We start from the raw sequence: 24,795 nt of genomic DNA on the forward strand, positions 1-24,795 counted from the left end.
ATTTGATGCCTTGGTGCTTGACGAATCTTGAAAACAAGGCCGTTGGTTGACAGAACAAGGACTCGCCCCTCAGGATGCTGAGGGGGTATCGAGGCCCTAAGAGGCTCCTAGATTACAGGGTCCACAGTTTTGTCGGGCTCGGTGATCTTGAGTCCTTGACAGCGGCCGATTGGGGTTGAGGGGATCGGAGGAGCCGTTTCTAGGTCGAGAAAGGGGAAACCGACGAATATTAAAAGGAAGGAAAACAGGGACTGAGGAACACCCCTAAGAGCTAGAAGGAATAGATGTTAGCAGCTAGCAAGAGAATCGTAGCTGTGCAGAACAATGGGTCTCCTTTCAACAAAAGGCTGTTCCCTGTCATAGGGTTTGTTATGGTCCAAGGCTAAGTCTGTGCCAGAGCAGGGGGGTATGGAAGACTGTGTTGCTAGCAAAGGAGGGATTCCCTCTGCGTGTGGTAACAGCGAAGCAGTCCGATGCCTCAGGTTGTTCAAGCAAGTATCGGAGCAAGGTTTGCCTTGATACAGCAGACCTTCAACTAGGTACCAAGCAAAGACAGCAACCTATTGGTATGCTGAGATGCACTGAGATTCGGGGCCACGGGATGGAGAAGCGCAATCGTAATAATGAGATTTGAGCAGAAGGAGGACAGGTAAGAAAAACAGTCTGGCAGATGGATGGACGTAGTTGCGTATACGAAAATATGGTTACTTGCCTGGTCGGATGGATGCTGACAAGGACGACTGGAAGAGTCGACTTGCTAGTTGGTTCACAAAGGAGTGAGGGTGTGCGAGTCCAGTCGATGTCCCTAGTCAGCAACAGCCCTGGTGTTGAACGGGGTGGATTTGGTCGTTGCAGGCCCGTGGTGTTCGCTCGTGCGGTCGTTCGCTCGTCAAGATCGTCAAAACGCCAGTTTGGATGATGATGAGCGGCCACACACCCCGGTGTCAAGGTGTAGGACCAAGCTGTTACTTCCCAGCGCGACCACCTTTCTCCTACACAACAAAGTGCAACTCTGCTGTGCCTCTCTTTTACTGCTTCGTTTTTCTTCTTCTCCGGAATGTCGTATGGAGGAACCTGAACCCCGACGTCTCAACAGGACCGAGAATCGAATTTCGGTCGAGGTCGAGAATGTTGACAAGCGGCAGGATTGCAAGGTACGAAAAAGAAAAAGAAGAAAGGAAAAAAAAGAGGGAGACGGTTGAAGAAGCGGGAAGATGGCGAGGGAGTGGAGTGGTCGAGGTTCGGAGGATGGGGGGGGAGAGAGAAAGAGGAAAGAAATTGGGATGATTAGGAATGGTAGGTAATCAAGTATGATGAGACGAACAGGTTGTTGACCAGAGGCGGACAAAAAACCAGGACCTAGGAGCCACTAAGCCTGAACGCTGGAGTGGCAGGTACCGTACCAGTTTCCAAGGTAGGTACGGCTTGGTTTAGGTACACAAGGTACGAAGTAAGAGGTACCAGTCTTGGTACAATCACAATCTTCAATTACATATACACGTACTGCAGCTAACGAGCCCTTGTGTTAGGTACCGCTACTGGGCAGGCGCCTACCTACCAGGTAGGTACCTAAGGCAGATACCTCATCTGTTAAGAGGGCGTATTTTTTATATGATAACTAGTACACAAGGTACCTATAGAAAAAGGTAGCATCGCACTGCTTAAGTGGAAGTTAATGTACTTAAGTACTTTAAGAGGAGGGTACAGGTACCTCCTAAGCGGACTTCAAATAAGAGGTACCTAGGTACCTTCTAAATAAGAAGATATCACTACATCTGTGCCCTGCGCAGCTTACCTAGGTACCTAGGCTTCAGGACGGTTCCAGCCTTCTGTCCCTCCTTAGAACTATGCCTTCAATGTCTTTTCCTACTGCTTGGGAGTCCAGATCTCTTATGAGCCTGTAGCATAGGCTTAGTAAAATGCCTGTCATTAGCACTGCAGGTATGTAGGTACCTACTTAAACAAATACATACAGCTGTTATCGAAATATCAGGAACTCCTCCAGGCCCGTGCGACCCCAAACTTGACGCGTGGTTAAGGTGTTCTTTGAAGGAGACCCTGACCGCTAGGATGTACCTAGGTACCTCAGTAATGCAAGGCTTGCGTCGGGTATCTCATATGTACTCTGCTAGTATGTAGGTACTTCGGGAACCTAGGTACCTAAGGTAGGTGATGCAGTTTATCAACTTGGGCAAAGAGCTGGACACGCCTTCCCCTTGCCACAGCACCTCGGTGCAGGTATCTCTGGTACCTATTAAACTACACACACCTCTTGATGCCAGAGAGGTACGTGATCCTGTGAGGTACCTAGGTACCTATGCAGCAGTAAGGTTTGTCAGGGGATGCTCTGATCAACGAAGCGGAGAGAACGGTGGCTGTAACAACCCACTACAACGCCAGCAGCACGATGGGGACGAGGGGAGGACCCATTTCAGAAATCGCTCGGGTGCAGGATTTGCTTGGAAATGAAGAATGACCGGCGAATCCCTTGCTCCTTTTAGCTGCTCGGGCGGACCCCCATGGCCTGCTAGGTTTACAGGCTCCATGCGCCCGTGGTAGGTACACGGAACCAGCCCAGCATTGCTCTGGTAGGTAATTCTGTGAAGGAAGAGAAGGGCGGGGACAGGGGTCAACAGCAGCGTTGAGGGTGAGGGTGTGCAGTTTTGCCGTCCTTCTGTAAGGTAGGTAGGTACGTATGTATACATTCAGCCGTTGCAGGCAGCGTAGGTACAACGCCTAGGAGGTAGGTACCCTAGGTACCTCTAGGTTCTAAGTAAGAGGTAGGCAACTTAAGGTTACCTGTAGGATGTACCCCTCCCTACACGCGTAGGCCGGCGTTGGCATAGAACCCAAGGTACCTCTCTGCGCTTGCCACTCTGCCAGGAATCCGTCAACCCATAACTACCACCTTCCAGCCAGTCCTCCCGCAAGGTTTCATCAGCAGCACGTCCCTCCCACCAGCATGGAAGATTTCAACAATTGATGCCGTGCAGTATTTAGGGGCACACCCCCTCCCAACCCGACCGAGGCACCTGTTACTCGCCTATCTTGTCGTGGTCTCAGCAGATAGCCCCTGTGTGGATGTGTGCTGGTCCAACCGTGTATCATCGAGAGAGAGCGCACCCAACTGAATTCCCATCAGCAAACACGCGCAGCGGTGCCATGCCGTTTTACATTTCCTTCCTTTTTTCTTCTTCCTGCTGCCTCTTGACACCGCTGCGCAGCAGGTAGATACTTCCCGGCCTATCCAAGGGTAAGAGTATCCAACACACACACACACACACACACACACACATCCACGTACACGCATGGCTGGAGGACGGAAATTGAAATGTTCCCTCCCTCCGGAATCCAAGCCCCCCCGGGTGCACTCCTTGGAGTCAGGAGGGGGCATGTGGCATCGAGAACCACATACATAGTACAGGGGGCATCGGCGGTTCTCCGTTTCCTTCTCCATGTAGGGCTCATCGATAGATCGCGACCAAACTGGTAGGCCTACCACGTAGGGTGAGATGAAGAGGCCATAGGGGTCCCAGGGTCCTTATTCAGTCTGTTGTTATTGTACGTACCCATGTATAAACCTCGCGTACTACGCCAGAGCAGATCCAGCCCACCTGTGATGTTGTTGGCTTTAGTAAAGTTTATTCGCATTCTTACCTCTTTGGTCCCCTTCGATGCTTCGAGTCCTGCGCAACGACGGTAAGATGAGACGAGGCAGATCTGCTAATAGGGTTCTGGACAACAACCGAGGTCTTCCACCTTGTGCTAACACCCTCCCCTCCTCATGGGAACCGCAATTCTCCGAATCTCGAGGCGCCAAGCCGCGACTCGGGGTTCCTGGGCTTCGACGCGCACACTGCTCTGGTGTTTCGCTAACAGCCTCGCTTGAACGAGGACCGTTGCCCCTTTACGTACATGCCTGCGCTGTATATGCATGTATGCATGGCATCCATGCAACTTGGTATTTTCGGGTTCCTTTGTCTAGTACCTACCTCCTACCTACCTACCTATGTATAAACTAACCCTGCCCAGCGTCATTTCGCCTGTGGTAAAGGGAGTCCGCCACGTCGTACTAAATCTTTGAGCAAAGGATTAGACAAGCATCCCGCCAGCCCAGGCCGGCAAAATACGTGTATGAGTAGACGAGAGAGAGAGACAGATATGGTATTTAAAAAAAAGGGGGGGGGGGGGGGACGGAAGGGGGGACTTCCTAGATTGTGGTACAATAAGGGCAAACTAGATGGGACAGGTTACAGTCACGTTATCTAGCAAGCAAGCAAGCAGAGCACGTTGAGCATGTCTGTAGGCCGAACGGTGCAACGCCCGTTATCAATCAACGATCTGTCTGGTTGGGGGGACCAGACGTATAAACCGCTCTGCCTCCTTCTTATTCCGGAGCCTTCGTCTCCTCATTTGTTTTGACATCCGTTGCATCCGCCCATCTGGATAAAAGGGTCAGACCACGATCTGGTCGAGACGGGATTCTTTTCCTCGCACGTGGAATACCAAGCTACTACGTAGCAGGCGTTAGGGCAGCCAAGCTTGCTAGGAGCAGGCAGTCGGGGGAGGACGTAGGTATCTATACCTCTAAGGCTAAGCAGACCAAGTGGTAATAGCACTATCTTTATTCTTACGAAAAACCACGTATATCCCATTTTAGGAATCGACATCTCCGTGTATGTTAGGGATTTCGCTTTAGCTAGGTCTGATACGGTACTATCCAAGCCAACAAGCAGGAATCCTACCTCTAGCGATTTTTTTTTTTTTTGGTCTCCTTTACCCAACCTGGCCTTCCGCATGATCAGGCACTTGGGCCGAAATGAAACCCAATTCACGACTACTATGTATGAACGTAGGCGCTGTATCCGTAGAATCTGACCATGATGGTAAAGGAAGCTTACCTGAGACGTTCCCTGCGATGGAGTAGGGCACAATAGAAAGTGTCGAGCTTAACGCAATCTCGCCTGCCAGGCACTTCGCGATACTTCTTCCTTTTGCTGGTTGACGTACACATACGTATACATGCATACGTCAGAGCACGTAGGCACTTACTCATAGGTGTACTGTAAGAGAAAGAAGCAAGGCACCGAAAATACCTATAGGACCAAAGTACAGAGCTGCCTGGATTATGTGGGTAGGTACCTAACCTAAGCTACATGCTGTACACACCTTTCTGGTACACACTTTGCTGATCCCTATGTACGTATATACATATCCTGCATAAATATTGATATACATATATACGTGTACATGTGTGAGTATACGTAAAAGGTAATAGGAATGGAGTAAATAATGGCCCATGCCGTTGCAATATGCGTAGAGATTCGGTACGTATAAAATTAGTTTATCTAACAAGGCGCTGGGCGTTTCTTTATCCATCTCGAAGGAGGAGAAGAAGAAAACAAGTTCAACAAAGATCCAGGGGTCGTGGAATCCGGCACGGACGACAGAGGCCCATCCGAGCCCTCCGCCCGGGACAACATGCATGGGCGCGCTATATAGGTATGTACCGCTACCTAGTAGAGAGGGGTTTCCACTTACAGATACCCCAGGAGGCAAGTACCTATAGGTACCTAGCTACATAGCACTTACGCACATACTTTAGGTACCTATCTCTACCTGCTGAAGCCAGTATCCATGTATCCATACGCATGCCTACCTATATACATATACAAACACCTCAGTGCCTGCAGGTACCCACCTACCTGGAGAGGTACCTCATAATTCGTACATTAGGCATGTGTATGCACATTGGAAATCCATGCAGTCTACATTGAATGGCGCTGCGCATGGCCAATCCAGGCAGGCAAATCAGCCATAATACCTCTGAAGATGACGATGTCATTATCGCGCCCCACGCCCACGCTCACGTCCCGTGCCCAAGCCTCAAGCTCTGAATCGCCTGCCCGGAAGCGGAATAGCATCATTTCCAAGACCAAAGCTTGTGATTTCCGAGGAGGAGGCGGGTTGACAACCAATGCTGTTCTATGAATTTCGTATGATTTTTGCCTAGCCATGGCCCAGCAAAACACCACGAATCTCCGTACCAGAGGGGAGCGCTGGGCAGCTCCGGGGACGAAGCCGTGTCTGACACGGATGGGCAACAAAGTCTCGATGCCATATTTTCCTTCATCAGCAGCTAACCAACCGATGCACCGGCCGGCCGCCAATCACTAAACCCAACCAACAAGATCCGGGACGGTAACTAGCTCTCAGCAGTCATCACGACTACCACGTGTGTACTATATGGTAGTTTGTACGTGTAGGCGAGTTTGAAGAAATTGGATACGGAACGGGTGCACAAGTGCCGAGACACAGACCTCATCCTCCTTACCAGCCCCGCCTGGGCGATGATGGATGGGAGTACTGGAGGTGGACTAATATCCAGCCGACCGGACCGGACAAGCCAGCCTCGGATCCGCGGGCATGGATGCTGTTCAGATGGCGCTCACACATGTATGAGGAGGCGCCTCCTCCCCCAGCATGTGCGTTTTGGCGGTTCACTTTCGTGGCCTCGCTGCCTTGGTTATAGGGTATGCAGGGCGTGTTGGGGGCTGGGCTTAACTTATTGGTTAAAAGGAGGTAAAATCTCGATGCTAAAACGGCGATTGAATAGCTTTAAATATAGTTGTGAATCGATTATATTCTTTTGAACTATTCTAGAATCCATATAACCCCCTTTCCTCCTAAGGGTCGTTCTCGATCCTTAATATCCGTGTTCCATGATAATTTTTAGCGTTTTAGACGTTTTAGGTTATCTCGAGCTGACCTCTCGACCACAAGCTGTATACAAAGTGTCCGCCGTCTGCGTACGCTGAAAATGGCTGGGTTCTGTTGATAGTCGTAAATTGCTACGCTCGTAAAATGGCCTATTTAGTCTCAACGTTAGCTTCCTCTAGTATAGAGGCAGCGATGGTGCCCTAAGGCTCTGGTGTAGCGGCGGCGGTAGCGGCGGCGGCGACGGCGCCCTGGGGCTCTAGCGTAGCAACGGCGGTAGCGGCGGCGCCTTGGAATTCCAGCGCCTGTGGAAGCAGCGCTTGATTCGGAGCCGTGCTAGTAAGAGGAGAGCTCGTTGAAGATGGGGCAGCAGGAAGTGCAGTAGAAGGAGCAGTGGGGGGAGCGCCAGGAGGAGCAATAGGTTGTTCAAGCCGGCGTTGAGATGCTCTCCCAACGCTTTTTCCAGTCGACGGAAGCGTCAGCTGGATACGCTCCAGCTGAGTAGGTAGATAGCTGCTTGTATAGCTCCTATTTACCAAGAAAGCTGTGAATCGATCGAAGCGTTCATTTAAGAAGGCTGTGAATCGATCGAAGCGTTCATTTAAAAAGGCTATGAATTGATCGAAGCCTTCATTTAAAAAGGCTGTGAATCGATCGAAGTCTTCATTTAAGAAAGCTGCAAATTGGTCAAAGCATTGATCGAAGCCTTGGTGTAAATTATCGAAGCCTTGGCGTAAATTATCGAAGCCTTGATCCAAACGTGTAGATGAACGATCAAAGCCTTGATTCAAACGTTCCAAACGTGTAGATAAATCATCGAGACGGGAGTTTATCATGGCGCAGAGGTCGTTGATGTTGAGCTTAGAGCTCAGTTCTCTAACGGGAGAGGGCATCGTGGGGTACTTGTTTTATCTGAGACCAAATTAAGAAAGTTGAAAATAGCTATTGGCGGTTTGCCTGTAGTAAATAGCTATTTATATATTTTGGTAATTTACTTTCACAGCCTCGCTGCCTTAATTATAAGGCATACAAAATATATTAAATACTAATCCTAACTTATTGATTGAAAAAGGCAAAATCTAAGTGCTAAAACGACGATTGAACAACTCTAAACACAGTTGCAAATCAACTAATTACAGGGCTCCTTTTAGAGTCTATTAGGATCCACAAGCATACTCTTAAGATCATACTAAAGCTATGTTAAGTCTGTAGGTACGTGTGTCATTTTCAGAATGAGCACCTAGATGGGCGGGATTACGGGCCAATAAAGTCAAAGGGAATTCATAAGGCGCATTCTCCCCGCCCCTACTGTGTACATATATACTTATACATACCTACTCGTAGTAAACCCAAACGCGGATGCATATGTATAGGACCACGCCTTTGCTCCCACCCCCAGAAGCCCCATCAAGTTAATCTGGTAGGTATTTTGAAGATGCTTGGAAACACCATCTGAGGGATTTTACGCCGACGAAGACGAGTATATCACAACTGACTTCCGCGCCTACGTACTCAGTAAGGTATCGACATGTCTTGGTGCGCCTCTTGCCTCTCGGCCTACCCCAAGGCGAGGTCACCATGCACGATCACCCTCCATGCCTCCCTTTCCTACAAGCGCCGCCGGAATCCGTTACCCACCTTATTGTAGGTAAGTTACACATGCGTTGCGTGTCTAGAAATATAATGTGTGTGCATTTGAAGCGTGACAGGCTTCGAGTTAGTTCGTGTTAGGAGACGAGAAGGGGAAGGGAAGGGAACACGAGGGAAAAAAAAAAAAAGAGAAACAAAGAGAGGTGGCTGGGGGACGTCTTGTTTATTTGCCAGATTTTTTCTGCCTGTTGACCGAACCCCTAAACCTCCCCTACCTCTCAACTCAACACGTAACGCGCGTTGTCCCTCCACCCATGGCTCGCCCGTACGTCACCGCCACATTAAGTCTCCGAGATCAGTGCCAGCAGCAATCTAGACGAACGAGGTTTCGAGGTGGTCGAACCATTCCCCTAATTATTAGTCAGGGATGCACGACATCCTTCACAGCTCAGCCTCGCTAATGAGGTGATCTCGAGACCCAAACCCGCAGAGACATGGATGGATAGGGATGTATACCTACATACACAGAATAAGATTAGGTACAGGCAGGGCGTATGTATGTATGCATGCATGTGCGTACCATATGTGCGTACACACACACTACCTACATATGTATGTACGCGCCCTCCCCACGATGGATTCGGGTTTGTCGAGTACTCTCATACGGCGGCCAGTGACGGGATTCTTCTCCTCCCAATCCACACCACCACCGCAGCACCCTAACAGGTACCTAAGACCGAAGAGGCGATGGTGTACTACGTACATTGTGTACGTACGTGTAAAGATTAGCCGGACCCCCGCCGTCGGGACATCCATCCATCGTCCACCCCGGGGGCAAGCTTTGCCCCAACAGCGCCGACGACTCGCCTCCTCGGGCAACTTTTACTACGAGTACATACGTATGAGTACACTGTTACTATGAATACCCACCCACCCCGGCTACCCAAAGCATGACGCTCCCCGTCAAATCCGGCCGGGCTGGGCTGGCCAGGTGACCGAATCAGAGCAGCAGTCCGTCTCCTTCTCGAGGCCGGACGGCCTTTTTTCCATCCCACCTACACCTACGCCTACGGTCGAGGTTATGATGAGGTGCCAGGTGCTTGCGGTTCGGCGATGCAATACGCCGGCGCAACCGCAGCAGAAAGTACGCACATACCTAACCAAAGAGCACCGCCTCAGAGGTACCTAACCTACCTAGGTCGGGTGTACGTCCCGTATCGCCAAAAAGCTCCGCGGTGCCACAACAGCCGCCATAAGTCGATCGTCGACGGTATGTCCAGCAGCAGCCATCAATCAATCAAATGGTGCATGCATCCACAGGTAGGTAGCTCGAAGCTCGCTAAGTTGGGGATCCTGTCATCTTGCCGGTAGACAGTCCGGGTGGACTGTCAAATCAAGACGTCCCGCGTTCGTCCCTCCAGTGAAGCCAGACAGACGCCCCACCGCCGCCCCATGGACATCCCGCTTCGTGCTGGGCGGGCCAGGGTGGCCCAGACCATGGACCTCTCTCCTCTTCTCGCAGCGCTCCGCAGGCGCCGGTGGATTTCCTGGGAAACCCCGTCGACAACAGCGACTCGCTTGTTCCGTCTCTCTTCCCTCTCTACCGTCCTTCCCTTTCCCCTTCCCCCTCTTTTTTTTTTTTTTTTTTTCCTTCCTTTGCCCCTCAATCCAGACACGATTTTTTTTTCTTTCGCGCACGAGTCCGCCTCCACTGCGGTAGCGTATTAAGACTCCTCGAAAAAAAATTTCAACGGCGAGCGGGTCTGCCAGCCATTCATCCTAGCTACTACTAACTTACTACGTTGTATGTGTCTGGAGGAGCGTTCCGTGGCATCGGACGCGTGGGAACGACGACATCTTGGCCGCGTCAGACCCCTCCCGTCAACCTGCCCAGGTACGCATTCTCGCATCTACGATAGCGGTAGGTAGTATGTGGGCGTGGTGTCTCGTGTGTCTCTGTGTGTCTGTGTCTTGTGTCCGTGTGTGTGCTGTGTATGATGTGTGTGTGTGTGTGTGTGTGTGCTCTGCGTGTGCTGCGTGTGCCGTGCCGCGAGTGCTGGCTGTGAGGGTTGCGGTTGCGACCAGTCCTAAAAAGAAAAGATGAGAAAAGGGGGCGAGTTCCTTCAAGATGCCCCCCCCAAAGATCGGATGAGTTGGACGTCACAGAGTTGCAGAGCCGTCTCAGGCCTGTCGTTCCGAACAACGCAAGCACGGCGCCACTCTGGCCGCGGCCTGGGTCGCTCGTGAGTTCATAGTGATCCTCCGCATCTTGAGACTCGCCCGAGGAGTCACACATCCGTCATGGCCGCCTTAGCATCCCTCCACGTGCTGCTACCGTATCGCAGTGACACCGTGACACAGTGACGCAGGCGACGCAGCGACGCGACGGAATAGGAAGCAGGCGGCGCCATCATACCATACCACGACATCAGTTCCCAGCAGTGACTTGCACGCCTACCTCTTACTGTTGCTCGTGCCGGCACGCTAGGCTGGGAGCGGTCTCGTTCGACCGTCTCGGTCACAGATGGTTTCTGCAGCCGCTCGTGCCCCTCAAATACCGCTGTTCGTTCAGAAATGGCGGTTCGTTCAGAAGTGATGCTCACCCGCGCCGCCGCCCCGGCTGATTCGCTCGGTTACCATCTTGGTCCGCCAATGCGAACAGGAAGATACGGGTAGGCAGCTAGGTACACGTTATATGGCTGTTGTGTGTGTGGTAGGGTACCCGTACACATATCTAACCTCACGGCCGCACAGGGCTTGTTGAGATGGGCGAAACACACGCTGGGAATGCAGCACCAGATCAGAACCGTTCTAGCGGTGTGCGCAGACAGCTCCAGATCCGGGTGGGAAGCGCCTCTCCCACGACCCCTCACGAGCGCCCCCCCGCCGTCTCCGCAGCTGGGCAGGGTATTGTGGTCGTTCCAAAGCCACCCTCCATCGCATCCCAACTACCCATTCGAGAGAAGGATACCTAACTGGCCCCAGTCCTGCCGCCGGGAAGGGGATGCAGGCACCGACCTCCTCAAGCGACGAAGGCCGGCGGCCGACGCTGCGTCGCTAGCTCACGCATCCCTTGGTAGGCGTCTGCGCCCTCTCGACGGGCCAAATATCCGTGCGGAGTCGTCGTTCGTGCCGCCAACGCGTTACCCACCCTAACTCGTAACAATTCCTTCCTGGGAGGGGGGGGGGGACGGTGGGCAATCCACTCGCTGCCTACCAGGCACGGGCGTCCGCTCCCACGCCTCTACGTAGTCTCTCTCTCACGTACGATAGCACAGCCGGGCTGCGTCATTTGTCCGCCGCTCCGGCATCGACTGGGCCGCTCCCACACGCTCCGGACCTCCTTGCTGGCGCTCGCCTAGTGAATCCTGGCGACGCGTTCCCCTCTTCGTTGAGTCACGGATGCAGCCCGCCACCTGGCCGAGTCTCCGTATGTATATGTATGAGTGTATGGGCGTATGAGTGTTTGTATGCACGTGTGTGTCGCCGGCGGGCGTTTATACGTCTCTGGTGCGAGGGGAAGACGAGGTGGGATGCGCGCGTGCACGATGGTTATTGCCAGCGGTCGGTCTTGGTCCGTACCAACGAATCCCCTCTCGCCCCCATTCCTAACTACCCGGTCTTCCCAAAAAGAATGACCCGCGTCCGGGTTGGGACCGGCCACTCTGGCGGGTTTATTCCAGAACGAGTCGAATGGAGGATCGGCAGCGAGTTAGGTCTGTTCTATTTTTTGCGCTTCCCCAGTCGACGGCGGTAAGGAAATTTCCGCCTCCACCCGCCCAACGGGAGCAGTTCAACCACACACGCTGCGCACATACCAGAACATGCGCACATACTCATAGTTGCGCCCAGGCAGAGACGCATCTGCTCGATATTACCACCGTCTACCCAACACGATCTCTCCAATACGAGAGGAGAAGCCGCCGAAGGGGCGTTTCCCCCGACGGGCCATCGCACCACGACTGATACGAAACAAGGATAGGAATTCGCGCCAAAGAGTACCAACCCGGTCTCGCTCTCGTTAACGTAAGAGGTAGGTAGGTAGGTAGGTATAAATCCTTCCCGTCCGTGTATATGGTATAGTGTAGCACATCGCAGGTACCAAAGTATAGTAATATTCGTCTACGTACCTATCTACCTGACCTATCTACATTATTAACCCGCGGCCAGATGCAGACGGTGCCAGTGGTCCCGCGGGTAATCAAGACTGCATGGTCACAGACAGCAAAGCGGAGCCCGTATGATGTCGTAGGTAGGGATCAGAGGCATGGCAGGCTGGGAGGGGAGGCAGATGTGTCTTGGGGGCTAACTATCTTAACCAACTCTTGCAGGTTCGCTACATACCTCCGCCTTGCCTAGGTAGTAGGTAGGCAAAGTTAGTCGGGAACCGAGTTAGTTGGGCAGTCTGCGCAAAGAGCATACATTAGCGCTTCTTACCCTCATACGATCGATCGGCGCCGGCGCCAGCGCCAGCGCCAGCAGCAGCAGCCGTTTTTTTTTTTTTTCCCTCTCTTTCTCTCCGGGGTCGTGTCGACGGCACAATCCCGAGGGCGGCGCGAGGGAAGTCCGCATAGAGCAAGTTAAACCGAAGGCAAGCCGTGGCAAGTCAGAAAAGAGACGGAAAAATTTTTTAGATGCGAACATAGGTATATTCAGAGACAAAGACGTCGGATAGGGTCACCCAACCGAAGTACCCATATTATTCATAGACTGGCCGCAGACACATAGCCTAGTTTACCAAGGTTACGGCTGTTATTCTGCGTCTGTAAGTCACTCTTCGATAGACAAATGCCCTTTTTTTTCCCCTTCCCCCTCTTTCCTCGACGGGATAGGATAGATGCCCATCACATCCGCCTACATAGCATTAGTTGCATCTTGTACCGCTCGTTTATACTAACACATCTTTCCCTTTTTGAGAAATTTCTCTCACTTCCCCCTCCTCCTCCTCTCCCCCTCTCTCCCTCACACGTGCTAAGCAGGAGTGTATCAAGGCGGGCCCCCCTTTTCTGGTTTTGTTTTCGTTCTCCTTTTCTTCCTCCTTCTTCTACGATCCTAGCTTCGGACGTGACGTGGGTCAGGAGACCATCGTTCAGAGAAGGGTGGCGAGAGTTCTCGATCCGGATCCTATCTCGAGCGGTACATACCATATCCATGAGTACCCAACACACGCAGGCACGCAGGCACGTACGCATGTGCGTCCGTCGGCACGCAGAAACGGACGCACACCTAGGCAGACGGACGGACGTAGCACGGCGGCGATGTGGTCAAGTTGTGTGTGTGCATATGTAGCCCAGGTTCCACACTGCCGATCACCGACAGCGTCCCAACATCTCTCTGGCATTACCTGTCTGTATTACCACCGCTATCGTAATCAGCTGCTTCCAATGGCCTTCTCTTCCTCAGCTCCCTCCCTTTTCTTTTCTTCTTTATTCCGTTATTCTTCTTATTCTTCCCTCCTTCTCGACCCAAAGAAAAAAAAAAACAACCTCTAAGCGACCCCCAGCCGGCCAGCAATCCCGGATGGGCCACACACCAACACATACATGCCTACATGTCTGCACATGTTCGCTCCTCGCCTATGATTTCCCGCGCCCCCCTCCCGGAAGTCCACCACCTATTAAACTGCCTGACTATATATCTATCTATCTAAACTGACTGGCCCATCACTTTCTTTGCGCCACCTGTACCACTATATCCGACTCTACCCGGCCTCGCACGTGCGCCAGGCAAAACGAAGCCGCGGAAAGTGAGGAATGTAGCCACTAGTATCAGACGGAGGCAGGCCAGAGAAAGCAGACAGAGAGAAAAGGCTGACCCGCCGATCGCCCGGCCGGTTCGTTACGCTCCTCGGGGCCCTGAGCCAGACCGGCTAGCAGCCCGCTAGCGCCTCTATCTCCAACCGTCCCTCCATCCACCCCCCCCCCCCCTCTCCCCTCCCGTTGATCTGCCTCTGCGTCTGTATGCCCGTCTGTCTGGGTTAACTCGCTCGCCCGCCCACCCCTGATTCGGGTCTCGGGTGCGGCAAGTCGGTCAGCCAGCCAGCCAGAGCCGGTTCGTTAGTTTAGCCCCGCGCCTCAACCCCCTCCTTGACAGCCTCAACAACTCCTCTCTTCTCCCCCCTTCCCCCCTAACTCGGTTAGATCTCGACAAATGCTGGGAGACGGGGTGGAGCGGGGGGAGAGAGGGAGGAGAAGCAGAAGCAGGTGGCTGAGGCGAGACCATCCGCGCCCGCGCGGTTGCGACCCCTCGGCGGGCGAGGGCGAGCTAGCTACCCGCTAGCTGCCTGAGTTGGCTGGGCAAGGAGGTAGAATAGGGCAGGGCAGGGCAGGGCAAGGGCAAGTTAGCTCAGCGTAGGGCGTGTTCTCGTCTGTCGACGAACACACGCACGTAGACCATCTGCTGCACCCTTCCCCCCCTTTTTTTTTCAACTTGTTCTCTCTAGGCTCCTCCCCTCGGAACACGCCACACGCACCGCCGCGCGCCCGACCGGCGGCGATGAAGTCGCCCGAGGGGGGGGCTGGCTGGCCTTTCACGGCGGAGAGCCGGTGTCGCGCAGGCCCCCGTCTCAGCGCAGCGGAAGGGATGCCGCGGCCGGCAGACTGTGCGCGTCCCCGTCCCTCGTCTTCTTGTCGTTTTTTTTCTCTCTCTCGCCCCCTCGCCCCGTTGCGGTGCCCGAGACTAGGGTGGCGCGGCGTCTGCTAGCTCGGCGAGTAGTCTCCCCCCCCCCCCCTCCTCCCTCCCTCCTTGGCCCTCCGCGGAGTCGTCGTGCGACGCCCGGCACCAGAGCCCGGGCCACAGCCGCGGCCGGCGCGTCGGACTAAGCCCGGCTAGCGGATCCCGCCTCCCAGTGGCGAACCGCCCTGTTTCTGTTGCCCCCCCTCCCCGGGCGTAGGTGGGCGGCGGAGATGCTATCGCCTGGGGGTCGCCTCCGGCCTGCTGGCGAACCGCGACGCTGGAGAAGGACGGCTAGGCGCAAGGGGGGTGGGGGGTCTGCGCGGCGGGAGCGAGGGCGGTCTGCGCCAGTGGCGAACGCGAGGGGAGGGGCGCGGACGGCCGCGTTTGACCATCGAGGCCGTCTCGTTTGGCGCACCGTCGATCGTCGGCCGCGCGGCCGCGCGTGGTTCTGGACCGCGCTGTGCGGCGGCTGCCGAGCGTCCATCACCGCGGCGAGACGCGGAAAGGGCGCCGCGCGTTCTTGTCTAGCTCCTGGCTGGAGAGTCGCGGCGTTGTAGGTAGGTAGGTATGTCGTCTCTAGCGGCAACGCGTGTCGGGACACGGCGGGCACCTGTGTCGTGTGCTACCGATGTCGGGGGGTGCGGTTTGATGCCCTCTCCCCCTGCCGGCGAGATACTGCGGCGTGCTGCCGGCTGTCTGGTCCTAGGTAGCCCGCCCCGGCTATGGACTCTGGTGACGCGCAAGATAGATATTTTCCTCCCGCACGCAGGTACCTCTGTACTGAGCCGCCGGTACCGGTTACCCTTTCGAGGACTCCTCCTCTACCTGGGGTAATAGTGGTGTCGATCACGTCGCCTTGTTTCGGCGCGTCGCCGCGTCAGAGGAGAGGGAGGAGATGGGAGGGGGTGGGGAGGGGGGGAGGGGGGGGGGGGGTTAAGTGGCGCGGGGATTCCGGGGGTGGTGGGGAGCGCCCGGTGGGCGGAATCGCGGAGTAAATGCGCCAGGGGTTGCGATCTGGCACCCGGACAGCCCTCTTCCGAACGGCTCGCGTCGGCGTCGAGTTGGTTGTCTGAACCTCGACAGCTCCCCCCCCTCCCCCCTCTGTCCGCCGGCGGCGCCTCCCGGCATAGTCGGGCCGCTTCCGTTACGACGGCACATCTCGCCGTTGGAGGCCGTGGAACTGTCGAGGGCCCTCCCGTCGCGGCATATCTCCTCCATAGTGACAGTTGCGGGCTGGCGGCGACCTTCGCAGAAATGGGCTGTGGGCTTCGTGGTGGAATTGTTGAAATGCCCAGGCTACCAGGTCGCTGGTGGCGCTGGAGCGTTTTTCTGCTTTGTGGGAGGAACAGGGGATCGCAACTGGAGGTGTGCAGTGGTTGGCGCAGCTGATTGTTGCTCAGTTCACTCGCAACGTTATCAGCTAGGAGACTGGATCAGGGGCCATGGTTATTATTGATTGGCTTCTTGATGTCTAGTGGGAATAGGGGGCCGCTCGAGTTATCGTAGCTACGGGTGGCTTGTATTTCCTCCCCATTGCTATATTGAACAGACAACTGGCAGAATATTTCCGCGCTGATATCTTGAGTAGCGCCTGACGACAAGTTCCTCGAGCTTTGTTATGGGGGCATTCGCGTTCGTCTGACTGCGATGGCCCTGCCCGCGTACACTGCGCATCTTTCTATACTGCCCCTTCCGTGAGCATTACGCCTTGCCTGGCTGCTAGGGATGAAGGGGCCGTCGAGGAATAAACATGAGCGTGTCTAAACCCGCAGCGTACGGTGGGCTCGGAACTACCTCTTTCTCGACAACCCCTTCATCCCTCACGTCGGCCTCCATCCCCCTCTCTTCTAGGTGATAAACGCATCCACGGGCATCTTATTCTCGGACAACGTACACGCGATGGCATCCGCGATGGAATTGATACCGGGCGAAATATTGATTAACATACTAGCCTACGTGGAGGGGTCGCCTCACGGATCTTCAGATCTGATACAGTGCCTGCAAGTTTGCAAACGATGGCACGAGATCGGAAGCTCGATATTGTACCGAAATATTGTGGTGGGCACTGACCGTATGCCGAAATTCCGGAAACGCTTCAATTTCCAGATGGCGGACCGCGTTCGCTCCTTGACGATAAAGCTCGGCGGAGACTTGCCGTCCGAAACAGTCAGATTCGTCGTCGCCGCCCGTCTGCTCTGTTTTCAGAACGTGTTGCCAAAGCTCCAAAGGTTACGGTCTTTCTCGCTGCGCCTAATTCCGAGAGACTCTCAACGGTTCGAGGTGTCTGACCAGCCGATCTCGAAGTTGCTCAGACAGCTACCCCTTAGTTGTGTCGACTTGGAGATCTCGACCACTATGCGGGAACGGTTTGGGTTGGGCGACCTCTGGAATAAACCTCGGTTTTACCATTTGTGCAATGTGATTCGCTCGCTGTTGCCTCGGATGCATCATGTCCGTCTCCATCTTGCCTACCTATGCCCTGCGTTGTTGTCCTCCTCGTTGGATTGGCCATGCGAAACCCAGGGAGAGACCACGATGACGCTGCCGAGAATGAGGACTCTCTCAATCAACAGCGGATGGCCTTGGTATCTGGCAAGCCTATGTCTGGTTCGCGCGGATGGTAGCTCGGCCACGCCTTGGGACTCTGTGACTCGGCGTCTAGAACAGATAGCCTGCCAGCCGGAAGGCTACGCCCCGTCTGTCAATATTGTCGCTATCAGCCTCGCCGATAAGTCCTATATAAGCGCCGACAATTACCAGACAATAATCCGCGCCGATATGCTCTCTCGCACCCGTCAGCGCTTTCCGGTCGTACGGCTATCCTGGCTATAGGAAGAGTGGTTAATGCGGAGGGGCGAGGGGCGAGGGATCATCTCCCCGCGTATAGAGCCTCTGATGCAAGTCGCCGAGGGAGAGTTCTGGAGAACACTCGAGGGCGGTGCCAGGTTGCCTTCAGCCCGGGTCTGGGACCCGGACGCACCCGAAGAATCCAGTGGCCTCCTCCTGAACGAGGCTACCTGCAGAGCCGTCCATCCGAATCACGCGACCGCATTTTGGCAGGAGGAGGAAGAGGCCGGGACCATCCTCTTAGATGCCGATACGGAAACGGATCCCAGCACTTACCTGAAGTTAGACCCGTTGAAGATGAAGAAAGTGAAAAAAAAGTAGGGAGAGTAAAAATTCTTGATACCTAGGATGGGATACTCATACCTAGATGTTGGATGGGCTCTGAGACGCTGTTGGGCGATCCGAGTCTGGTTCGCTTCTGGTCACATCCGCCAAGCGAGAACTTCTTTTCTTAATCTGTTGGCGTACGACGATGGCTAATATGGCCGCGTCCTAGCGTAATATTGTTAGGTCCGATGCCTCTTGGTGGACGAGGCGGGCCTCTATTTGGCGCCTCAGACTAGGTAGGTATTTTATACACAGCGCCAGTCGGCAGGTCTCCATATTCCAGACCTAGGACCGGCCTGTAAAGCCTAACTCAGCAACTCGTTGTCTCATACCGACGTTGCGGAACGCCAATCACCTCGAGGCCATGTTATGGATCTCAGCGTCTCCACGGCTGTTGGTCGTTGTTTTTATATGTAGTTGGCTCTGTTACGGGTCTACGGGGCGATGACTGATTGGTCATACCTATCTCATCGCCGCCCCATTGTGCTGCCTCCGCTACAGCGACAGGGTTCCCTCACCCCCGGACCCATCCCCATACGCGTTGAAGCCTGTTCTGCAATGCAATTTTAGCACCCGCACTTGTCGAAACTCACCAGAGGTGGGAAGAGGCAAACCAAGGGCACCAGCGTCACGGCGAACAATCCCGCGGGTACAGGGAGACGATGTGCAGGACACTCCCATCCCGCCTTCAGGCTCGATGATGCCTAGAGACGGTCTCAGACCGGTCAGTATCAGACGTAACTTATACCGGAGCTGGCCTCGTAATACGCCTCACTGGATCTGGTGGCTCAAACGTAGGTACTGCAAATTTGTTACCTACCTAGGTGAGTTACTGTGCCCGAAAGGCTCTCGGCCACTGTCGAATAGGAGAGACCTTCCCCAGCCACATTTCCCGCGGCTCAACGCCAGCGAACGAGACTTGCGAATGTACCTAGCGCCTCGCCGAGTTGGACGAAACAACTGCCCTTCAGCCGTGAGCCAACGCAAGTGGTTAAGAGTATAGCTGGTTCTCCCTAAGTACACTTGAAGACGAGGTTGGCCAAGCTTAACGGCCCGGCTTCGATGACAGGCGGGCCCGTCCATGCACGGCGGCAAGACGGAGCAATTGAGGCATATCTAGGTAGGTAGGTAACGGCTGCATGCTCCTCTTACGGCTACTCGCGAACTATTAATGACCCATAACCCAAAGCCTGCCACCAACAGAAATGCCACCAAAAGACAGCTGCTTTTCCACTACACACACACAAAACTGCCAGATCGGTTGCGATCGAACCCTTTGCCCGCGTCGTATCGTCTTCTCCGTTGACATCTTTACGCGGATGCCTGTTTTGAAATACCACGGCGAAAATGACGGTCTACGATAAAGTTGCCGAGGCAAACGCCGATGATGAATGCCGGGCTTGGGTGCGTCAGCTCATCGACGCGAAAGATGAAGTCGTGGCATTTGTCGATGCCCGCTTAGACGGCAAAGGAACCGGGGCGTACCTTGGTTTCTTCAAAGGATCATTCAACCTCAGCTTCCACATCGGATTCGGGGGGCAACGGCCAGGCGTTCTTATTCGTTTTGCGAAACCAGGCCATATACATTCGCCGTGGAGGGCCGAAAAGGTCGTAAACGAAGTGTGTATTATTGAGTATCTCCGCCAGCACACCACTATTCCCTTGCCTCATATACGCTGCTGGGGTTTGGCCGAGGAGAGCCCACATCAGTTGGGACCATTTATCATCATGGATTTCATCGAAGGGACCCGACTCTCGACGCTCCTCAAACAACCAACCGAGGACGAGTATGCGGAGATGATCCTTAACCCAGCTATTGAAGAGGAGACGCTTGACGTTATCTATAATCAACTAGCCGACTTTATTCTCCAAATTTCTCGGCTCGAGTTCCCTCTCATCGGAGCCATCTCTAAGGATGCTTCGGAGACGTGGACTGTTACCGGCAGGCCCCTGACATACGATATGAACGAGTTGGCAACCGGGACAGGATATCCAGCGGACCAACTTCCCACTGCGCAGTTCCGTCGTGCAAGTGACTTCTTCCAGTCGATTTCGAACCAACGCCTCCTCCATCTTAAGACTCAGCGGAACCTCGCTGAAGACGAGGCCGATGTTCGAAGGCGTTTCATCGCCCGTCATCGGTTTAAGCAGCTTATCCCGGAATACTGCATCGATGATGACGGCCCGTTCAAAGTCTTCTGCGACGACATGCAACCTGCAAACATGCTCATCGACCCCAAAACCCTTCGCATCACCGCCGTGCTTGACTTCGAGTTCACGAATAGCATGCCGGCGCAGTTCACCTATGACCCGCCCTGGTGGTTGCTGTTACGGGGGCCAGACGTGTGGCTCGATCAGGATCGCATAGATGAGTTCTTAGCGCGGTATGTCCCCAGGATGGAGCAGTTCTTGCGAGCGCTGGAGCGAGCGGAAGAAAAGTCGGCTGCGGAAGGAGACGAACGGCTAGAGAAGGAGCCGCGTCTCTCTACCCGGATGAGAGATTCGTGGAAGACCGGGCGCTTCTGGTTTAACTACGCCGCAAGGACGTGCTTGGATATGGACGACATATATTGGCATGCTTTGCATCATCAGGTGGACGGCGACGGTTTCGACTTGCTCGACGAGGCGACGCGGGCGGAGCTTGAGCCGTTGGTACGGATGAAGACGGAGCAGCGAAAAGCTTACGAAGAGGAGTGTGCGGTTCGGTTTCCCGATGACGAGTAAGGGTGAGGGGAGTGTCTCGTGCTCAACAAAAGACGCGCATGTGCTTTAAGAAGTGCCATGCTACAGGTCTCGCCAACCCGGATGCCAAGGACTCAAATGGTCGGACGCCACTATCGCCGGCAGCAGAAAACGGGTGTGAGATGACAGTGGAGCGCTGCTACTCGCCGGCGGTAAGGTCGATGTTGGCTCGAAGGGTAATGACGGCAATGGAGTCGGTCTACTGGGCGATAGGAAACGGCAGCCATTCCAAGGTGGGGCGGATTTTGGAGTCTTTCAAACGAGAACCGCCGGGCTCGCAGATCGGATCTCGAGGATCTCGAGTGTTTGAGACTAGGGGCGCCTAACTCTAGGCGTCAACGATCTCTCTCGGCGGATAGCCAGCGGCTCGCATCGAGCTCAGAGGATCAAACCCTCAAGATCCGGGATGCCAGTTCGGGCGCGTGCGCGGGTCGATGCATCGCAAACGGAGTCCGCTCGGCTTCGGCAACCGTCGAAGGCGATGCTGGTGAGTTCCCACCCGGAAGCGGTAGTTGATACGGGTGGGGGGCTTCGCCTCGACCGCGTCGTCGTCCTTATCTCCTCCTACGTCGTGGATCTCGCATCGTCGGCCACGTGAGGGATTCACCCAGATCAGCCTATGACGCTGCTTGGTAGCCCCTATTCCTGTTCACCCCAGACCCGCCACGATGGCAAGCGACTCGATCCCGAATATCGACTTCTCCGGTACATTCTCTACTGCAATTCTCGCTGGCCGCATCGCGGCAGTCGACGGGAGGCTTACACACGCCCGGCGACCGGCTCAGCAAGTACTAGCCCCGACGGGGCCGTCAGAGATGCGCTAGTGCAGCAGCTACGCGCGGCCTGCGAGAGCCACGGCTTCTTCGAGCTCACCGGGCACGGGGTGCCGCAGTCGCTGCTCGGCGAGGTGCCGGAGCAGAGCGAGAAGCTGTTCGCCCTGCCGCTGGAGGTTAAGGAGAAGCATAGTAAGGGTAGGTACCTGTCGCGCTCCTCCTCTCCCTACGTAGCCACCGCCTAGGCAGCCTGTGGGGAGAGCTGGACTAGACGAAGCTGACGAGCCCGGCGCGCGCCCGGGACCAGACCTCAGCCTGTGCGGGCGCAGGTACGAGCGGCTGCGGTCGCAGAACTTTGAGAAGCGGACCGCCGGCGACCTCAAGGAGGGGTTCGACCTGGGGGGGGACCTGGCGTCAGACCACCTGAGCGTCGCGGCCGGCCGGTTCATCACGGGGCCCAAACACGTACCCGGACGCGGTCGCGGACCCGCAGCGCTTCCGCCGCGTCGTCGACGAGTACTTCGCCGCCATGCTCGACCTCTCCAAGCGCGTCGTGCGCGTGCTCTGGCGCGCGCTGGACCTCTCCACCGACTCCTACGGCCGCCCCGAGGCGGCTGCCTCCCCCCCCCCCCCCCGGTCGCCGAGCTCGCCCGCGCCCAGATGGACGCCGCTACCGTCGTGGCGTAGCGTGTGTAGAGGAGCAGACACATCGGCGAGTTGGGTTGTAAAGTAAAGTAAGATAACCGACAAAAGAAGGGGAAGAAAGGAGGAAGCTTCGTTTCCTGAAGGCTAGAGCAAAAGGCCTTCCCCGAGGCATAGGTATATATATCTATCTCGCGAGGAGTCGGGCACGCTTTAATGCCCCGGCTGGCTCTGTCCCCCCTTTTTCATTTTCGCCAGCGCACACCGACCCCCCTCTGAGGTCTCGGTGTCCGACCACCCCCTACTTAGTTCTTCCCTGTCTCCGCTTTCACCCGGCTGGTCCGCCGTCGCCCACTCGTGTATGCGTGCGTGTGCGTGCTCGTCCGTATGCGGTACCTCGGATCCGGGCCCATGTCCCGGTCTTGTCTGTCGTATTAATACTGCTGCTTCCCCCCCCTGCTTGGTTCTGCCTAGGGCCCTACGATCTCTTTTCGTGTGTATAACGCGCCCTGCGCTGCGGCTCTGCTGGTTAGGGTCGTGACACGCCCAGTAACGAAGCACACGGCTCTTCGCGTCTTCGTTTCTATTTTCCTGCGAACATTATTACATCTATTATTCTTACCACTAACCTGCCGTGCTGTGCTATACCGTGTTGTGCCTTCTGCATTATGTATACAACACCAGGTTAACTCTACCCGATTCCGCTCTCGGGAATTTTGGCCACATTGTTGCGTAGTAAGTAAACCCTGGACGCCGTTCCCGTCCCTCCGCTGTAATTTTTTAAAGCATCTCTTTACCCCGGCTTCCCCCCCTTTTCCTTAGTCCCATGCGCGGTCAACAAGACGGACGTGCCTCTGCGTCGGCGTAGAGAGGCATACTTATATCCAACGGTCCGGGATCCGGTGGCCGTCCCTAAGTCCATCTAGCCTTTAATAAGTGTGCCGAAACGTAACCACCTATCGAAAAAGCCAACACTGCTGCAAAGTTGAAACCCCGAGAAAATACGCACCCATCAAGTTTCTCGGACTCGCGTTGCTCAATACTATCCCTGTGACTGCCCTGGCTCGGTAGCCGACTTCACTGGCCGAGCAGCTTGCTCGCTAGGTCAGCCTTCTCGTCCTCGGTGAGCTCCTTCTGCGCCTTGGCCTTGGCCTCCTTCGCGACGTCGAAGCGCCATAGGCCACCCGTCTTGTCCGCGTCACCGTTGGCGCTAAGTCCTACTACTGGCGCTAGCTCCTCGAGGATAGCGTCAGGTCCGGGGAGAGCCGTGAAGTACCGCCGCTCCCACTCCCGGCCCTCGGACTGCTCCTGCTTCCGCATCGCCCGCTGAGCCTGCTCGATCTTGGCCTTCTCGCGGCCGACGTAGTCCATGTCGCCCTTGGCGATGCCCACGGCGACGTTGGCCCACGCGCGGCGTGACTCGAGCGGGTGCTGCTTCTCGACCGGCGCCACTATGAGCCCCGAAGCGGGGGTCTCTGCCGGGTCCCACGAACCGATCAGCGTTTTGGACGAGTTGTACTTCACCGGGCCCGAGTGAATCTCGAAAGCCTTGGTCCACTGGCCGGAGCAATTGTAGATCACGTCCTTCTCTTGACCAGTCGGGTACAGCGTCGCCGTAAACGAGTTCTTCTTGCCGCCTATCCAGCCCTTACCGCTGTAGTCGATTTTTGCCGTGTACCCTGTCGACGAGGTGATGTACGACGCGCTATCGAGTTCGATAAAAGGCGCGCCGAATATCAGGCCTTCCACGTGGAGCGACGGTAGCGTGATCAAGAACGTGTCAAAGGCGCCGTCTTGGGTAGGATCTGGCACGGTCAGGACGGCATGTCCGATCTGTTTGATGTTGATGGTCTTGGAGAAGGTGGCCTTTTGGGCATTGTACCCCTCGAGGTGCACCTTGGTGGACTCGTTGGTAATACTGTATGCGGTCGCCGGAGGGTGATGGCTAGACTGTCCGTCAGCATCGTGCTCCGACCGCGGCAGCTGGAACCGGCCTGATCGGCTTGAGCTTACTTTACTTGTTCGCTGATCAGCACGGTCGTGCCTGCGTCATCCTCCCACTTGCCCAGAAACAGCTCTCCTAGGAAGGGATTGAGCGGCTTCTTCTCGTTGCCATACTGTTCGCTCCGGCTCGCGTATTGCTGCTTCAGAGTGGTCAAGAACCACTTGAGCACCAACAAGGCTCTCTTGGCGGGATCCGGTTCTCTGGCCGGGGCGGCAAAGACGCTAGGGTGCTCGCACCAGTAGGAGCTGAACTCGGTGAGACTTGTGGAGGAGAGGATGAAAGGCGGAGCAGTCAGGGAGGACAGGTCGCCGTTAAAAGAGGCGATTGACTGGAGGCAGAGCTTCATCAGTGGCGAGCAAGAGGCGAAGGCTGTGTCGAGGGAAGCAGAGCTGCAGACTAACCTTGAGAAAGGCAGACCAGCTGGAGCCTGTGGCCTGGGCGTTGGGCACGGGTTCTGACATTACTATGACGTTCCGG

The 24,795-nt window shown here is 55.3% G+C and overlaps 7 protein-coding genes across 7 annotated transcripts; 3 read left to right on the top strand and 4 right to left on the bottom strand.

Annotated features, from left to right (window-relative positions):
• Positions 1 to 4,202: 4,202 nt before the first annotated feature.
• On the bottom strand, positions 4,203 to 4,908 carry GGS23DRAFT_570737 (uncharacterized protein). The gene has a single exon (XM_051516533.1). The coding sequence runs from the start codon at positions 4,668 to 4,670 to the stop codon at positions 4,410 to 4,412; it is 261 nt and encodes an 86-aa protein (XP_051371261.1). The 5' UTR covers positions 4,671 to 4,908; the 3' UTR covers positions 4,203 to 4,409.
• A 157-nt stretch (positions 4,909 to 5,065) lies between these two features.
• On the bottom strand, positions 5,066 to 5,448 carry GGS23DRAFT_570738 (uncharacterized protein; the record flags this gene model as incomplete). The annotated part of the gene is made up of 1 exon (XM_051516534.1): positions 5,066 to 5,448. A coding segment is annotated over exon 1 (232 nt), but the record flags the coding sequence as incomplete, so codon positions are not given.
• A 1,177-nt stretch (positions 5,449 to 6,625) lies between these two features.
• On the bottom strand, positions 6,626 to 7,698 carry GGS23DRAFT_570740 (uncharacterized protein). Its single transcript, XM_051516535.1, has one exon. It carries the CDS (start codon positions 7,608 to 7,610, stop codon positions 6,921 to 6,923), a length of 690 nt encoding a protein of 229 aa, XP_051371263.1. The 5' UTR covers positions 7,611 to 7,698; the 3' UTR covers positions 6,626 to 6,920.
• A 9,183-nt stretch (positions 7,699 to 16,881) lies between these two features.
• Positions 16,882 to 18,150, top strand: GGS23DRAFT_597352 (uncharacterized protein; the record flags this gene model as incomplete). The annotated part of the gene is made up of 4 exons (XM_051518611.1): positions 16,882 to 17,433; positions 17,532 to 17,589; positions 17,645 to 17,776; positions 17,870 to 18,150. 4 exons carry the CDS (start codon positions 16,882 to 16,884, stop codon positions 18,148 to 18,150), a joined length of 1,023 nt encoding a protein of 340 aa, XP_051371264.1.
• A 1,214-nt stretch (positions 18,151 to 19,364) lies between these two features.
• On the top strand, positions 19,365 to 21,199 carry GGS23DRAFT_81747 (uncharacterized protein). Its single transcript, XM_051521305.1, has one exon. The coding sequence runs from the start codon at positions 19,504 to 19,506 to the stop codon at positions 20,878 to 20,880; it is 1,377 nt and encodes a 458-aa protein (XP_051371265.1). The 5' UTR covers positions 19,365 to 19,503; the 3' UTR covers positions 20,881 to 21,199.
• A 367-nt stretch (positions 21,200 to 21,566) lies between these two features.
• GGS23DRAFT_597354 (uncharacterized protein) lies at positions 21,567 to 22,358 on the top strand (the record flags this gene model as incomplete). The annotated part of the gene is made up of 5 exons (XM_051518612.1): positions 21,567 to 21,603; positions 21,684 to 21,863; positions 21,943 to 22,100; positions 22,165 to 22,224; positions 22,317 to 22,358. The coding sequence occupies 5 exons, from the start codon at positions 21,567 to 21,569 to the stop codon at positions 22,356 to 22,358; spliced, it is 477 nt and encodes a 158-aa protein (XP_051371266.1).
• Positions 22,359 to 23,390: 1,032 nt separating this feature from the next.
• Positions 23,391 to 24,779, bottom strand: GGS23DRAFT_605492 (Oxysterol-binding protein; the record flags this gene model as incomplete). The annotated part of the gene is made up of 3 exons (XM_051519760.1): positions 23,391 to 24,258; positions 24,327 to 24,646; positions 24,720 to 24,779. 3 exons carry the CDS (start codon positions 24,777 to 24,779, stop codon positions 23,391 to 23,393), a joined length of 1,248 nt encoding a protein of 415 aa, XP_051371267.1.
• Between the last annotated feature and the right edge of the window lie 16 nt (positions 24,780 to 24,795).

Source organism: Durotheca rogersii, assembly GCF_024521655.1.
Source record: "Durotheca rogersii strain YMJ 92031201 chromosome Unknown GGS23scaffold_12, whole genome shotgun sequence".
Taxonomy (NCBI): Eukaryota; Fungi; Ascomycota; class Sordariomycetes; order Xylariales; family Xylariaceae; genus Durotheca; species Durotheca rogersii.

Bases quoted from the DNA above. Each gene is read 5' to 3' on its own strand.
- GGS23DRAFT_570737 (XM_051516533.1), bottom strand. From the start codon at position 4,670: ATGTCGATTCCTAAAATGGGATATACGTGGTTTTTCGTAAGAATAAAG.
- GGS23DRAFT_570740 (XM_051516535.1), bottom strand. From the start codon at position 7,610: ATGCCCTCTCCCGTTAGAGAACTGAGCTCTAAGCTCAACATCAACGAC.
- GGS23DRAFT_81747 (XM_051521305.1), top strand. From the start codon at position 19,504: ATGACGGTCTACGATAAAGTTGCCGAGGCAAACGCCGATGATGAATGC.